Source organism: Diabrotica undecimpunctata, chromosome 2, assembly GCF_040954645.1.
Source record: "Diabrotica undecimpunctata isolate CICGRU chromosome 2, icDiaUnde3, whole genome shotgun sequence".
In the NCBI taxonomy this organism is placed as follows: domain Eukaryota; kingdom Metazoa; phylum Arthropoda; class Insecta; order Coleoptera; family Chrysomelidae; genus Diabrotica; species Diabrotica undecimpunctata.
This window is the reverse complement of record NC_092804.1, coordinates 67740836-67759492: the sequence shown is the minus strand read 5'-3', so window position 1 is coordinate 67759492 and position 18657 is coordinate 67740836. Positions and strand designations below refer to the sequence as shown.

Below are 18657 nucleotides of genomic sequence, written 5' to 3'. Positions count from 1 at the left end.
CTTTAGGTGTGATATTTTGTGAGATATTTTAAACTTAAACAGTTAATTCCTAAAAAATCGCTACCTATGATTACACCTAATGTGTCTATATTCTTTGGTTTTACTAAAAAACTCTCCTCAATTGAAATATATTCCTCGGGGCAATACGGCAATCCGTTGCCATACATAGGTACTGTTTTTTGCCTATGCCCTATGTAACTTTATATTATATATCACAATCACAATAAACTTCGTCGTTTGTCGTTTAGCAGTTCCATTTTTAAACGATATTAGCAATTTATAGTATATATTTTACAAAATTTGCTTAAAATAAAAATAATAGTCGAAATATAATCAAAGAATATAGACGCTATAGAAGCGTCTATATTCTTTGATATAATATTCAATATGTCAAAACAATTTGAATTTTAGGTTAGATTTCTACCATTTCGTGTGATTAGCACGTTTAAGACTTTAAAACTGTGAATTAAAATTATGTATTCACTCTGGATATGGACCACGAGTTTAAAGTTTGAAGATGTATTCTAAATATGATTTTATCTGAGTAAGATTTAAATGTTCAGCAGCCAATTAATTACTTTATTAAATTAAAGTTAACCAAGATTACACCAAATTACACATTGCCAATTAGTAAAAGAAAATAATTTAGATACTCTGTACAATGTTAAGCAATTAACTCAGAATACCGATATAAAATAGCAATCTTAATCCTTATCGAATATGATTTCTTTAAATCGCTGACACCAATTATTATTATGTAAAAGGTCAAAAAGGTATTAACATGTTTTATTCTGCAAATACATTTCAAAGTGTAATAATTGTCTGATCTCTACTGCTCCTAAAGTAACTAATTAAACGATAATTCAACACAGTTAAAATGTCATCTGGACGAAAATGTAAAAATTGTGGGGGCTCTGATATAGAAGTAGACCCAGCAAGAGGGGATGCTGTGTGTACAACATGTGGATCAGTCCTTGAAGATAGTATTATAGTTGCAGAAATCCAATTTGAAGAAGGTGCACATGGTTCTACAAGTGCTATTGGACAATTTGTTGCTGCTGATTCTAAGGGAGGTGCTACAAAATTTGGAGCTTCTTTTCATGTTGGAGACAGTGTTGAATCTAGGGAAATTACCCTAAAGAAAGCAAGAAATGGCATCACACATTTATGTAACCAATTAAGACTGAATCAACATTGTATAGATACTGCTTGCAGTTTTTTTAAAATGGCTCTATCTAGAAATTTAACAAGAGGTAGAAGAAATACACATGTACATGCTGCTTGTGTTTACTTGACTTGCAGAACTGAAGGAACAGCACATTTACTCATAGATATCAGTGATGTTCTACAAATTTGTTGTTATGAGCTTGGAAGAACATACCTTAGACTTTCTCAAGCATTGTGTATTAATATACCATCTGTAGACCCTTGCCTGTATATTTTAAGGTAAATATTTTTTTATATTGCTTCAGGCATTTAGTAATGTATTAGATATGTTTTGTCTAAAAAGTGTAACATTTTTGGTATATATGGTACCTATAGTATAGTTTTACCCAAGAATATAGACGCTAAGCGTCTATATTCTTTGGTTTTACCCTATAGTTGACAAATTTATCTAAAAAATTTCTTTGGATAAATATGATTATTTACTCTTATCACCCTTTTTTACGTTTTCTGCTTAGCCTGATAATTTGAAATCATTGATCTTTAAATATGATTATTGGCTCCTTAGCTTTGCAGTCTTTTATACACTATATACCCACTTATTTTAAATATCTGAGTTTCTAATTATGTCATTTTATGCAATATTAAATCAAGTACATTATAAAAATAATATGCATTATCTCTAGTTTTTCTGAATATTTTGAATAGCAAACCAAACAAATGCATATGTAAAAGTGAATAAGTACACACATTGAATTTGCTTGATCTTTCACAGTTCCATTATTATATAGAAAATAATTTATGTCATTGATATATTATTTATTTATATTCTTCAATTGGCCAATAATCATGCATTTCAATTTTTGTAAATCCAGCAGCAGACCAGATCAGCCTCTTTCCATCACAGTTTGCACAACTATTAAAATCATAGTTTTTTTTGTTACTATAAAAAATTATATGTACTAGATGCTTTTGTTGGTTCTCAAGTTAATTAACATGAAACTTTTAATAATATTCAATAGAAAAAGCAATTTAATTGGTTATTTTTGTAAAATTTGGTAATAATATCAAAAACTCAACAAAACTACGTTTCCTCTCATAGATTAAGCTAATGTAATTTTGTTATTGGGATTGTGCTAGTACAGCAGATGGTTTTGAAAAATCAGATCAAAACAATTGTCAATTACTGTCAGATACATTTAGAGAACATAGGTACAGAGCAAAGATTTTAGATTTTTTTTGTCCATTTGACTTAGGAAGGTATTCTACAGGAAGATATGGCAAAACACAAGGCAGCAGCAAGATAAAATAAACTACAATAGAGTCACAAGGTATCTAAAAAATACAATAGTATTGCACAAAAACTCCTCCGTTGAAAATTATCTGCTAAATTTAACACCAACAGCAGATACCAATTATTCAGTTTGAAATTTACTTGAATTTATCTAAATCACAACATATCTTTTTACAAAATGTCGCAAAATATCGCCTAGTATAGAAATAAATAACAAAGCAATTCCACAAGCTGAAAGCGTTAAATACCTTGGAATGTACCTGGACAAAACTTTGACATGAAGTACCCATGTATAGAAAAAGTGCCAGCAATGAAACGTAAAATTTCAGTAACATTATTGGATATTGGCAGAACATTGAAGATATCCATTTGTAACAAACTGTTGGTATACAATACACTACTCAAACCGGTCTGGACCTATGGGTTCCAGCTGTGGGGTAAAGCAGCAAAATCCAACTTATCCATAATGGAAAGACTTCAATCCAAAGTGTTATGCTCTATAGCACACTCCCCATGGTTCTTGTTTAAATCGTTAAACTTCCCAGTTTGGTTTTCGCGAGAATTAATTGAGCTTGTCGTACAGAAAAAAATAGCTCACAGGGCATCAGGCAACTCATATGAGGAATTTTCGGTGTTAAAGGAAAGATGTAAATCATTACAAGCAGTGTGTTATAAGAACTATTTAGAGAATATTCAAGCAAATTGTTCAAGTAATCCCCGCTCTTTTTGGAGGCATGTTAGTGCTACACGTGGGTCTAGTGCTTATCCTAATGTAATGTCTAATAAAGGTAGTTACGTAATAGCTCAGAATGGCGATGCAATAGTCAATCTATTTGCTAGTTATTTTTCAGGTACATATAATGATAGTGAGTATAATGTACCTAATTTTGAATTGGACTATAATGTGGATTTCCAGATTCTGAAATTTAGTCTGACTGATGTTTTCGAGGGGATTATGAATTTAAAACTACATATTCTTCAGGGCCTGATGGTATACCTGCAGCACTTGATAAGAACTGTATTTTTTCCCTTTGTAAACCTTTACAACAAATTTTCAATTTATCATTGTCATCATCTGTATTTCCACAATATTGGAAAAATAGTTTTCTTACACCTATCTATAAATCTGGCAATCGTGAGTGTGTTTACTGGCAAACAATTATAGAGGTATAACTATTCAATTAGCAATCCCACAACTTCTTGATAAATTGGTATTGATAAATCTCACTTGGGCTTGCAGAAACATAATTATTGATGAACAACATGGATTTTCTAACGGGAAGTCAACAGTAACAAACCTTGTCAATTACAAACAATACTTGTTGCATGATACAAGGATACATTGTATTTGTATCATGTACTTGTTGGGTGCATTTGAGAATAAAATTCAAAACCTTTTGGTCCACAAACTTCATGCATCTGGCTTTGGTGACCCCATTGTTAATTGGATTAAAAGTTTTCTGATGGGATGTACACAGCAAGTTCGTATTAACAATTATATTTCAAAAGAATTCCATTGTTGTTACGGTGTCCCACAAGGGTCTCATTGTGGTTCCTTGTTTTTAACTTGTTCATTAACGATATTGGTAAGGCTATCAAAAACTCACACTGTCTGCTATTTGCTGATGATCTTAAGTTATTTCGTTGTATACATAATAAATTGGATAGAGATCTCTTGCAAGATGATGTAAATAATATATGTTTATGGTCAAACCAAAATGGTTTAAGCTTAAATCCAACTAAATGTTCTTGTATTTCATTTGGTCGTATAAATAATCTTATAGCTAATAGATATGTTTTTAATGATGTATTCTTGGATTCAGTTACTGAAATTAGAGATTTGGGTGTATTATTGGATTGTGCATTGATATTTAGAAGCCATTTTCTTAAAATTAAAGAAACAGGATTTCGTAATCTTGGTTTTATTTATCGTAACAGTCATGATCTCTCACCTATTGTATTCAAATTATTGTATTGCTCTCTGGTACGCTCAAGTGTTGAATACTGCTCTGTTGTTTGGTTCTCATTTATTTAAGGTTACATTGATGGAGTGGAGAGCGTTCAGCGGAAGGTTCTAAGATCTTTAGCTTTTAAAGCACATACTAATGTCATTTATGATGTTATAACAAAGATAAATGAGGGTTATGAAAACAAAAATATATCCATGGGCATATTTTTAGATTTATCAAAGGCATTTGATACTTTAAATCACAAAATACTAATGGAAAAGCTTTACAGATATGACATTAGAGGGCCAGGTTATAATTGGATAAAATCTTACCTATCAAACAGAAAACAGAAAGTAAAATTTGAGTATGAGGGAAGAAATTGCTTCTCTGATGAAGGACTCATTTTGGTGGGAATTCCTCAGGGAAGTATTATGGGTCCTCTGCTCTTTGTTTTTTATGTAAATGATTTAGGTTTCGACATTACAGACAACAATCAGAATACTCTTATTGTGAAATTTGCAGATGACACTAACATTTTAACTATAGGGTCATCCTTGAATAATTTATTGAATATCGCTAATAATAGATTAGATAAAGCACAGAGATGGCTCAATATGAATAAACTCATACTGAACAGAGAAAAAACAAATTATATCTGTTTCGTAACTAAAACAAATAATAGTACCTTACCAGAAACTGTCTCAATTCAATTGTAAATGGTTACTCTAAACCAAAGCACAAAATTTCTGGGGGTACATATTGACCAAAATTTAGATTTTGGAGTGCATATAAATGATATGTAACAGGTTAGCATCTATCTGCTACTCTTTCAGAATAACTGCAAATTATTTGGACAAAAAATGTAAACGAGTTGTATATTTTTCAAATTTTCATTCTGTAATGCGATTTGGAATAGTTTTCTGGGGGGGAAGTGGTAACGCTGAACAGGTTTTTATATTACAAAAAAGAGCAATCAGAACTCTACTTAACTTGAAATACAGGGATTCATGTAGAGGTAATTTCAAAAAACTAAACATACTAACAATGGCTGGAACATACATATATGAATGCTTATTTTTCATTTTTTAAAATAGACATAAATTCTTGAAACACATAACAAACCATAATACTAATACACGAAACAATCTCATAAATTATAATATACCAATACACAGACTAACAGCATCTGAGAAAACCACAGAATATGCCTGTATTAAATTCTTTAATAAACTGCCTGATAGCATCAAAATAGAAACTGACATAAATAAATATAGAAAGTCTGTTCAACAGTTGCTCATACACCTTGAACCATACAAAGTGGAAGAATACCTTCAAGCTGACCTGCAGGGAGTCTGAGGGCTCTTATCTGAATCTAAATGTCACTGTTATTATCCTTATATTTTAATATTACTTTTATGTTAAGTGTAGGTTGTTACAGCAACCATTACAAATTATAATTGACACCATTCTCTCTATTGACAATTTATATTTGTGTGTAACTTGCGAATCCTGAGAATAAAGCTTTTTTCTATTCTATTCTATTCTAATGTAAGAAATACTAAAAATTATTTCATAGATTATTCTGTAATATTTGTCTCAATTTAACATTGCTACACTGAAGAACCGCAGGTTGAGAACTGATATGTTATTTTTGTTTAAAATTCTAAACAATGTTATTAATTGTCCCCCGTTATTAGCCAATTTGTACTTAAACACAATACATAGAATCGACACACTGCACTCTTTTATATTCCTTTTCATTTATTGTGCTCGTCATTTTCCCTTGTCGAGAATACTCAGCTCTTGCAATGACCTCCTATTGAATCCATTCTGTCCAAAAATTAATGTTTGTGATTTGATATACTGTTTTAATGTACAAATTTTTACTGTTTAATTGTTTCTTTGTTATTGTTTTGATGTTTATTGTACATGATCTTTACTTTTTACTATTCGTTGTATTTTATTGTAAATAGTTCTACCGTTGAAATAAATAAATAAATAATAGATTGCTGAATATATGTTAAAAAAATCTTAAAATCTTCGACCATATAATTTAAGTATGTTTCTGTTTCTTTAGCTATATAATAGTTTAGAAAAGGACCAAACCTATTTGATATTTTTTTATGAATCCTTTACCAACTAGGATCCTCAAGTTTTGCTTGTCTCGCAGAGAAAAGATAAAGTGACATCCTTTTTAGTTATTTCAATTTTTTAAAATCTACTTCACTTTCATGTAGTATAATTCTCTTTTTTTTTACTTTCTTTGTGACTTGGTTTTAAATAAACTGTTTCAGTATCCTCAATCTAGATATGTTGACCCACTTTTCAATTCTCCCCCTTGTGTTGTTCAAAACACCTGAGAGCCAGTAGCATTGTGGACGTTTTTAAGCCTGGGTTTCTGCCTTTAATTTAAATTCAAAGACGGAACATCATTCAAAAACAATTTTAGTCAATTATAGGGTATCAGCACCATTTTTGGCCATCTTAAGGAATTTCTTGGCCTTAATAAATCATTAAAAATCAAAAATTAGAGCTGCGGACTTGTAATTGAGCAAACGTATGACGTTAACTTTGTTTGATTTAATAGCCACTTACGTTTGAAGTTAAATTATAAGGACATTTTGTTAGGTATTTTTAATTCAGAAAGCATATAAAAACTAACTTTGTACCATTTGTGACCACTTTGCTCCTAATGTGGTTTATTCAGAAACCATTTGTGGCCATTTGTTTAATTCTACATAGATAAGGATGATAGTTTCTAGTATTTTTAGTTACCTAACACATTTTTTTACTAAAGGTAGAAAAATTATATTTAATTACTAGAAATGTTAATAAAATTACATGAAAAGGATAGTAGTTTTAATAAAAAAAAATTGTTATTACAACAGTTTTAATCAACACGAATTACTAAAATTTATAATATTTATTGATCTCTTCAACAAAAAAGTAACCTCTTGAATTTTTTTTAAAGGTGGTTGAATTTCTTCCATTACCTCATCCTTTTCATACCAAATTTCATCCTTTTTTTGTGGCCACTTCCAATCATTCCCATAGTTTTTCATTGTGCTGATTAAAACCTTGCCATTTTTTTCGTCAGTAATTATTCCTGGGAAAAACTTACTTTCGTACTGTACAATTACGTATGTAGATACTTTGTCCGCAGTACATATTATGTCAAGAGGGTTCTCTTCAACTACATTCTGTATATTTTTGGCCTCCTCACAGACAGGTTCCTCCCCTGATTCTTGTGTGAGATTGGTCTTTTCTAACCCGTTTCCAATTACTTGTTTTACATCTTCAGGGGCCTTTACATTACTCACGGAAACTGTTTTGTTTATTAGTTCGGTTTTTTTTAGTCTCTTTAGATTTTATCTTAGTTCCATTTTTCCTAGAAGTTTTTTTTAGATTCTCTTCTTTACAGGCTCTTTTCGCCTCTTTGTCTTGCTTCTTTTTTTCTTTTTTTTCCATTTCAAGTTCTTTTTCTTTTTCTTTAGCCACCGCCAGCCATGTATTACATGTTAGCACAGAAGGTAAGATTTCACGCTTTCTGGTTTTCTTGGAAATGTTTTCGTCACTGGGATAAATTAGAATGTTACTTAATAGGTCTACAGGCCTTCTTTTAGGAGTATAGACAATGGTAGTACCAACAGATGAAGTCATTAAGTCAACATTTGAAGGTATATGCGAGTTCGTCAATTTATTAATAACACTGCTATTTTCCAATAGATCCATCGATTCATTGTCCATCTATTGGTAGTACCAACAGATGAAGTCATTAAGTCAACATTTGAAGGTATATGCGAGTTCGTCAATTTATTAATAACACTGCTATTTTCCAATAGATCCATCGATTCATTGTCCATCTATTGGTAGTACCAACAGATGAAGTCATTAAGTCAACATTTGAAGGTATATGCGAGTTCGTCAATTTATTAATAACACTGCTATTTTCCAATAGATCCATCGATTCATTGTCCATCTATTGGTAGTACCAACAGATGAAGTCATTAAGTCAACATTTGAAGGTATATGCGAGTCCGTCAATTTATTAATAACACTGCTATTTTCCAATAGATCCATCGATTCATTGTCCATCTATTGGTAGTACCAACAGATGAAGTCATTAAGTCAACATTTGAAGGTATATGCGAGTTCGTCAATTTATTAATAACACTGCTATTTTCCAATAGATCCATCGATTCATTGTCCATCTATTGGTAGTACCAACAGATGAAGTCATTAAGTCAACATTTGAAGGTATAGGCGAGTTCGTCAATTTATTAATAACACTGCTATTTTCCAATAGATCCATCGATTCATTGTCCATAACCACATCAGAATTTTTTGCTAACTCTTTATCTATTAACATTTCTGTAGCATTGTCTATGAAACTGCTTTCTTTAAAGGAAGGATTATTATACTCTGGAAAGTCAAATTCTACAATATTAGAGACTGTTGGAGTTGATGTTAGTACATTATTATCTTCCACTTCAATTACAATGGAATTGTCTACCATATAATGGTTAGGAATTTCCTCAGCCTACAAATTTGCTGACACTCTCAATAGGGTCATGTAATAAATCCTCTTCGTTTTTAAACTGTACCCATATATTGTACAATGATTCATCAAAAGCATCGTATTTGGACTGTTTGAATTGTTTTAAAACGTCGGGATGAATTTTAGACTCCAAATATTTTAAATGTGTCAGACAAGTTTTCGTTTTGCTAGAGACTACTATGGGTTCTTTCTTTAATGTGATTTTAGAATAATCTACTTTATTAGCAGAAAACGGAAAAAGTCCACATGTTTTAAACCCATTTTGTAGAGATTTAGTAAAATCAGTTTCATCCATAATTTTTTGAAGGAGTTGTGGAATGTCATGTTTTTTGACATCTCTGCCGTTGTGAAATCTGTACATTTTTACTTCAGTTTTCCACTTACTTTTTAACGGAAAAAAGAAACTGACATCCAACGGCTGAAGGATGTGTCGTATTTGGATGTAAACACACAACTATAATTTTATTCTCAATGCACAATCGACTTAAAGGCAAACTTAAATGCGAGGAATGTCCGTCCAAAAAAACTATAATCGGCAACGCAATATTACTTTCGTGAATAAAAGGAATAAACACATTTGAAAAGTATTCGTAAAAACACTTTGATGTCATCCATCCTTTGGGTGATTTTCCAACTCCCCAGTCTCTTGGAATATTTTTGCAGATCTCAGGAAGCCGATCATATTTAAAAAGTGTAAGGGGTGGTGCCATTTTCCCTAAAGCATTTGCTGTTATTAATTAAAGTGGTTATATTTTCTTTGTTCGAGGAGGATGAAGTATTGTAAACTGGAAGACCTTTCTCCGCTAAAATTAAACCGCCTTTTGGACATAAATAGAAATACGTCTCATCCATATTCCAGATTCTTGCCGGATCATCCAAAACATGCTTATCATCTCCAAGTAAATCCAAAGTTTCTTTGAACCAGTTTCGGATTTTTTCTTCAGTAATTAATGATCTGGCTCTATTTATGTATTCAGACTGCTTTAATGAGAGTTCTGGAAATCTACGCATAAATAGATGAAACCACTTCCTCCCAGGAGTATTTGCTTTAAAAGGGGTTTTTAGTTGACTGTCTTCTACCAATTTTTTTATTGAAAAATAAAGGCCTTCTCGACAAATAGGAAAACCCATTTTAGCTGTAGTTTTGATCCAGTGTACCAGTCGATCTTCTATGATCTTCCCTAAAACTGGACTTCTTCCGACTTTGCCTGATGTTTCTGGAGCTCTTCCACTTAACTTATTGCGTATTGTGGAACGGGGTACTTCATACAAATTACATGCTGTACTTACTTTCATTCCACCTCGAATAGCTTCCAATGCATTCTTTACTTGCTGAGGTTCGTATTGAAAAAATGTTCGTTTTGGTCGTTGTCGTACATTATTATTTTTTTTCTTGATTTCAATTTTCTTTTTACTCTGTGTCATTATCTGTAATAGTAACAAACATTTATAAATAAATTATTAGTTATATTTTTATGTACATGATGTTTTACCGGTAACGGTATGGTTTCTTATTTGTTTTAAATAAATGTCAATGTATAGTAAATGCATACTCCAGGGTTCTCCATAAAAAAATTATATTTTTGTTTTACAACCCCATTTTGGGATACCTTGATTATTACAAAATATTCTTAAATCATTTTGTTAACGAACGGTCCGTTGCTAGTAAAACACCCTGTAGAGTATAACTGGCTACTATGGGAACACGCGTGTTTTTAAAGTAGTCAGTAAATTATGTCATATGACCAAAATTGGATTTAACTGTTCCATTAGTAGCCACTATTAAACAGTTGCTGTGGCCACAAATAGGTCAGAAGTGTTCTAATAGTAGCCAGCAAATGGCCATTAATGGTGTGAATACAAAAATAAGTGTTCCATTTGTGGCCACCCAATTTAATAATGTATCGAGATAAAATAAGGAGTTTAAAAACAGATGAAATCGTAAAGAAATCATACCCAAAACTTAAAATCATACGTTGATCACAAAATTTTAATATTTGGCTTAAATACAGCTTAAATAAACTTACCTGTTTTCTTACGTATATCGTTAACAGAAGGTCTAATACACAGTGTCACCTACTTCAAGAATAAGTAGAAACTAACCTGTAAATCAGAATAAGTCGCAAATTGTAGAGCCATCGTGTTAGAACGAATGTAGTCGAAATTCTTCCGATTTCCGTAGAGGCGGTAAACTCGGACCTTATTATATTAGATTATTGGTTTAGGTGGCCACTAACGGTGAAGTGGCCAAAAATGGTGCTGCTACCCTACACATTAAAGATATAAACAAACTTATACACATAAGAGATATAAAACTACAAGTTCAATTGCCACAGAGCCTCGCAATGTCAGAAAAAAGGAAAATTACTGATACCAATAGAAGAGTATAAATTATTTTGAGTTAAGTGTTCTGCAGAGTGATGCTGTTGGAAGACGAATTGCCAGCTCCACGTGTCACAGAGAGGCTCACAAGTTGGGATATAGTAAATAATTGTAGTACATATATTAAGAGGAATCAAATACTTGCATGTACTTACACCAGAATTTTGCAATGTCTTAGTGTAAAAACTATGCCTCAAATAATTTTGAGATCATAAAGAATAGAGTTACCAAATGGTAAACTATATTTTTTTGCATTTTTCCTGTTTGACTTTTGTAGTTGTTGTAGTTGTTAGTTTTACTGACTTAAGAGGTATCATTTTCGGCTCATACTTAGTCAACTCTTGGCCTTTTTATTATATAATTGTCTTATTATGTGATTCATCTTAGGTGAGATCATTTTAATAGTATCATCATTAAATTTCAAGTTTGTATTTTTGCTTTTTCTTACCGCTTTTCATTCATTTAAAGAAATAGCAATACAATGAAAAAAGTGTATAAAAAGAAAAGTGAAGGTATGTGTGTGAAAGGGAAGAATCACTTGTTGAATAGATTACCTTCACACAGTCTTCATGTTATGATTCATAATCGCCATAAAATAATAAATAAAAGCATTAATATGGAAGTTCCTGAAATATTAACAAGACACAAAGACAGAAAACTATTTGAAAGAAAGTTTCCTGGGACAAACTAAAGTTTAAATCTTTCTATATCCAGAATGTGTGAATTGGGGCAAATGCAAAAAATTTAGATAGTGATTTCTTGAATACTATAAGTTAAGAGAAGACTTGTGGTTGGGTGAAATTTATAAAATTTACATTATTCATATTTTCATCAATTTTAATATAATAATTTTACATTAGTGTTAATTAGTAAATTGGATTATTTATAAACTCAATTTTGTAAATGTAAATTGAGAAGTCCATTAATAAAGGATTATTATTATATTACAAAAACTAAAGTGATTTATTAGTCATATATAATTGTTGCTACATCCAAGTACTTATGCTGTTTTGGTGAAACAAAACAAAGCAGAAAGACACAATAATAGCATTAATCATTGCATAAAGTTCATTAACTCTTTCGCAATGCAAGTGCAATGACATCATACATCACAGCCCCAAGGATAATGCTAGACCTTTCTCGACTACATATATACAGGTAAGGGGATCACCCTGGAAAGTCGTAACATAGACTAAACAACACAATCTATGGAGATGCCCATAGACCTTATGGCTGCAAAATATGCTATTAACTCTCACAAAATAAATGGTTGTGAGTGAACACAAAACGAAATAACTCAAATCACAAGTGTTGCTCGTACTTATTATACTGATAAATCAAAAACACATGGGGGAGTAGTAATAGGAGTTAATGATCCCAACACCAGATATAGGTATAGATATATGGAAATAGGGCAGCAATGGCCTAACACACTGACACCTTTGCATATCTCTTATACTTCCCATTATCATTAAAGTTCCTCACCTAGTTTAGCATTCTTGATGGGATTCTACGGCCTGCAGTATAAAACCTGCTAATAGCCTGATGCTACTGTTTTTTGGAACTGAGAACATATAGCCTTATTAAACCTGACTTCTGAACTGGTTGAGCGGTCTTCTATTTGTGCTATTGTAATTTGAAAAGGTTGGCTAAAGTTATATTACAGGACCATTAGGCTCACTGGACTTCCTAAAATGGAATCTGTCTTTATTGCTTCGACATTGTTTTAGCAAAACATCCTTTGACCGTGAATATCGGATTGTCTGCATATCCAAGCCAGTAGAAACCTTTCCTCAACAGTCTTGTTAATTGATCAGCCATCGGTATAGCTCACAGCAGAATATATAATACTCTCCCTGTGAGCCACCACCTCCTGCCGTCGCTCTAATGGTTGCTTCAGCTAACGGGGATACAATAATCCTATTCGTTAGATCCAATTTCGTCGATTGACAGATGAAGTAAGCGACCCCACTGCTTCTAATCGCTTCAGTTATGGAGTCTAAGAAGATGTTTTTAAAGTCGGTCTAGGTGTTTAATCTGTTTGTTTTCCAAACGACTTTGATAGCAGTCTGTTAAAATCATCCAACAATAAGTCGATTTTCTTGACTGGTATGCATCCTGACGATCCCTTTTGTACCTATCCAATTATCTTTCCAGCATTTTTGTTAGAATGGAAGAATGGCAAGTTAGCCTTTATAACTTTGGTGTTTAATCTGTTATCAAACCGACCTTTAGTATTTAAGTAATCCTCATCTTTTGTCATACCATAGGATTATATCTCTACGCCATACTTGCTTTGAAGATTTTACTTAAATGCAGTATAAGCACATCCTGTCCCTACTGTAGGAGTGCTAGGAAATTTTCATTGATCCTAGGGTACTTATATGACTGAAATTTGTTAATAGCCATGTAACCTTCTGAGGCCTCGTGATTTCCTCAGTCAGTTGCCAGTCTGCCAGAGAAAACCTTCTGAACAGAACAAGCTGTACATAATATTTGCCAATATTGATTGATTTGCCTGGGAAATGCGTCAAGTCCTTGTGGATCTTAGAACATACGGTTCGGCTTTTTTTTTCTTTGCCGATTTTTTTTATTGTATTGTGTCAGTTTTCTCCGTAAATATTCGACTCTTCGTTAGATTTGGCCTTATGGAATAGCTTTTTTACAATTGCCTTAAGATTTTGTAGGTATTCATTCTACCAATGTTTATTTCTTTTTTGTTTTCTTGATCTATATGGGCAGTTTTCTTGATGAGCGGACTTGGCAGTGCACCTGTTTTGGGTATATGAACATTGTTGTCATCAGAGGTCGAACCGAATTTGTATATGATCAGAGCACTAAGATTCTTTTGACACATGCCAGTTTTGTATGATGTCAGATGTTTTTCCACTGCAAAATCTAAAATTCCATATTTCTTTGTAAGTGACTGACAAAAATAGGTTTATTTTCTATATTAGTAATTTGTAGACCCATACTTAAAATGAATTGTATTAAAGACTTACTTCTCTGCTATTAATGTTGATTTACTATTTTAATGGGAATAGGCCACAATTAAAGGTTAAAGTACGTTTATTGACGTTTCAATTTCCACTTCGGAAATCGTTCTCAAAATACAAACATTAGTAAATTAAACAAATTTTGTTTTTCTTCAAGAAAATAGCTTCAGAACAATATTGATGTTGACGCTTCCCAATATCAGATTGTGGACATTGACAACACATTCCCATATTAGACTAAGGTTTTCGCTACCACAAGGTTACAATGAGGCATCCTGTATTGAACATAGTTTTTGACAATTTTATTTGTGGGATTTCTTGGCCTTCTTTGCCAATATTATTTAGTGCCCTATTTTTATATTTTAAAATCACCTTCTTCTTAGAGTCATCCGACAATTTGGCCTGTACGAGATCTTCGTCAGTCATTCAGTCTACCTCTTCATCGGAGGAAACTCTGACGGTAACATCAATTCACGGGACGGTAACAGCCGTGCCCTTAAAGCCTTCTGTAGATGTGTATCAGTCCTGGTGTTATTTTTTTATTTTTTTTAAGAGGCTCACTCATTTAACTCCCATGGACAGCAAGCGAAATAACTGGTCTACTTGAGCAGAGCCCTGCATGCTCGCGTAGGGCTGAACCACAACAGGATGTTGCCTAATTTTTGGAAGTTTCTGTTTATTTTTACCTGTTACATGTACAAATATTGTATTCATAGCTACTTCATTGGTTTGTTTACTACTTTTTACAAGTTCGTCGTTCTTGTGCTTTGTTTTTCAATCTGTTATTTTTAATGTATTTAAATCTTCTTTTACACTCTAGATCCATTTTCGCGAGGAAATATTCTACTATTATACCCATTAAGTATTTATTAATGTAATATAAAAGAAAATTATCTAAAATTTAACTTATATATTTGATATTATGATTGCAGGTTTGCATCAAAAATGCAATTTGGATCCAAAACCCAACAAGTAGCCAATACAGCCCTAAGGTTAGTCCAAAGGATGAAAAGAGATTCAATCCATTCCGGTAGACGACCTTCAGGTTTGTGTGGAGCAGCTTTGTTAATGGCAGGTAGACTTCATGAATTTAACAGATCTCCTGGTGATATAGTTAAAATAGTAAAGGTACATGAATCTACACTTAGAAAAAGGTTGATGGAGTTTCGAGAAACACCAAGTAGTGCACTAACGTTGGAAGAATTTATGACCGTAGACCTAGAGGAAGAACAAGATCCACCATCGTTTAAAACAGCTAGAAGAAAAGATAAAGAGCGACTGCTGAAACTTTCAGAGGAGGATGTAGAACACTTTACTGATCTACAGAAAGAAATAGAGTTACAATTGGAAAATAAAAGGAAAAGTTTGTTGCTTCCAACAAAGCCCAGGCCCAAAGTAGATGAAGAACTAGAAACAAATATGTTTATTAACGAGTCAACATTGGGTACTATAGAGAACATAATACATCAAGTTTCAGATACAACTGAACCAGAGAAGGGATTAGGTCCAGATATCTCTAGCATAGGTAAATAAATTTTTATTGTTATTTTGGATTATTTTGTATTAAATCTTGGTACGGTTGATCTTCTTAAGATGTCTATTAAAATAATTTACTTCAGTCTTTGTGACGTTTATCTTGTATTTGTTTTTATTTATTATTAAAGTAGTGGATGTTTTATGTTAGCTTTAATACGCCACTTTTTTTCTTGTTACTTTTAATGTGATAGTTCGTCTAATTTGTATTCTTTTTTTCAAAATTTATTCCGGAATGTAGAGGTGTATCTAAGTTCACGTTAGTTACTGAGTTTACTAGCTAAGGTAGGTGGTCTACTATTTTCCAGTATTTCGAAACTAAATTCCTGGAGTAATTGCTCTAGTAAGGCTAAATTTCAATATATTGGACACTTTATTTTTGACAGTAGACTAGTAAGTGGGTTTTCCTGTTGAACAATACTTTATAATATATTACCCATTATTGCCCTTTATAATAATTTTGGTATAATCAGACGTGATCCCCAGTGAGTGTTTCTAAAAATGTCTCAATCTTCTTTTTTGATTATTTTGGTGTTGATTATACGACCGAGATTGTCAGCGATCCTTGGCAGTCTTAAACAGTGATACTAGTTGCGTATATTTTTTTATTTTGATAACCATTTAGTTCATAATGTTTCAAATTTTATTTGTTATTATGATCGCTTTTTCGCCGTGGCGATATATTAGGATTGTTAGTATAATGCATGGTATATCTTGATATCCGAAAATAATTCTTTCTCGAAAGGAGGTATCTTCGGATTCGGAGTTACCTTCCAGTTCCACAGACCCTTAATTTCAAATGGGAATATACCATGTGTGGCACATCATTAGACAGGCGTTTCGCTGGAGAATTCAGGCATCCATGATTTTTCTTTTCATATTAACTCTGTTCTTGTAATAAAGTATCAATTAATCTTAAAAACAAAACGTAACGCCCATGTTTTGCTAGTGGTAAAGACAAATTTTTTCCATCACGTCAAAACCTAGGTAACGTTCATTCGCTCAACTCGGGCATATTTTGACAGATTCATAGCTGGAAACCTATAACACAAAAGTTCCTAACGCACAGTATTAACAGCTTAAATAAACTTGTATTACAGACTTCTTTCATTGAAAAAAGAAGAATTATTATAAATAGTGGAAGTTTATACTAAACCCATAAAATTTTGGGTAGGTACCATCCTGAGGTCTGGTACAGCAAAATTAAATGATGCCAATACAAGGAGTATTCTTAAATGTATGTAGAACCATACTTAAAGCTCCGTTATGGCTAGCTGGAACCTGGTAATCATCGGCTTTACTGCACGATTGACAAATATTGGGACAGTTCTTAAGGAGAAGAGTAATGTTAACAACCAAGATTAGAAATGGAAAGTATTGATGTAATTGTTTGCCGAAAAATACTTGTGATGTTATATTATTAAGAGTTATTTATATTTATTGAAGAGATATATTTTTAAATGTGTGTTATTTATTTAAATTATTAATCGTATTTAGAGCAGACAGCACTGTAGTAAGGTAGAATAAGTGGAAAGTTTTGATTTTAAGAGCTAACGCGCACTAGTGTTAGCTCTTATAATCAAAACTTTCGTCCGGCGACGACCACTGGTCCAACCTTGGCCGCATCGAGTCTGACCTATCATGTGACCAGCAACATGCTGCTTCTACGTTGGCCGCGTCTCCGGCCAGGCTTTCTAGATTCATTATTCTTCTCTTCAATTACGAGGTAGATGTGACGGAGGTAGTCGTTGCTCAGCGTTGCCACATTTTATTCAGGAAATCAACTGCATGTTTAGCAAAAATCTACTTAATCAAAAACTAAAATCTACTAAATAAAAAACTAAAATATACTAAAACTTTATTAACATATTTGTATATAATTTAGGTTTTTTATAACAGCTAATTCAACTTAGAAATTAATATAATGTGATGACAGTAATCGATTATTTATTTGGGTGAACTTAAAATTTATTTAGGTACTTTAAGAGCGTAGGCGCAAAATTTTGGGCCAATGCTTTTTAAATGCATTCATTTTTTTCGAATCCTAAAAAAACTAATAAGTATTTTTGAAAAATTTAAACGCAGAATGAAAGAATACAATATTACTGAGGGCCGAAAGTCCCTGAAAACTTCTATAATGTTTATTTTAATAAGTTACAGGGGTGAAAAAAAAAGAGAAAATTTAGTGTGATTTTTAATTTAAAATATCTCATTCAAAAAAACTTTTTGTTTATTCTTTCTCTAGGGGACTTTCGGCCCTCGGTAATAATGTAATCTTTCATTCTGCGTTTAATTTTTCAAAAATATTTGTTAGTTTTCTCAGGATTCGAAAAAAATGATTACATTTAAAAAGCATTGGCCCAAAATTTTGCGCCTACGCTCTTAATTATTAAAAATATTGTACAAAATTTACGTTGTTGTTAATTAAATTTATGTAAAATGTGAAATTCTGTAGTATAATAGTGGTCGGTCAGTCGTGATATGAAAATTATATCTAATCTACATTGGAATCACACTGCCAAGGTAAGAGTTGACAACCAGAACACCCGAGATATCAAAATACAGAGAGGAGTTCGCCAGAATTGCGTGCTGTCACCACTACTCTTCAATGTCTACAGTGAAGCGGTATTTAAAGAAACGCTCTCAGATTCAATAGAAGGTATATCTATCAATGGAGAAGATGACCATATCGTTCGATGGTTTGTAGAGTAACTGGATGAGTAGGAAATAATAACCGACCAGAGCTCGAATGTGGCGCACACTACCAATCGGATACACCCT

At 32.3% G+C, this 18657-nt stretch overlaps 1 protein-coding gene across 1 annotated transcript in view; it reads left to right on the top strand.

Annotated features, from left to right (window-relative positions):
* The first annotated feature begins 388 nt into the window (after positions 1 to 388).
* The window catches only part of Brf (Brf RNA polymerase III subunit), a 30577-nt gene continuing 12308 nt past the window's right edge, over positions 389 to 18657 (top strand). Inside the window, exons 1-2 of the mRNA XM_072523062.1 lie at positions 389 to 1446; positions 15276 to 15868. Coding sequence (XP_072379163.1) covers positions 878 to 1446; positions 15276 to 15868 — 1162 coding nt within the window. The 5' untranslated portion in view covers positions 389 to 877. The remainder of the gene's footprint in view (positions 1447 to 15275; positions 15869 to 18657) is intronic.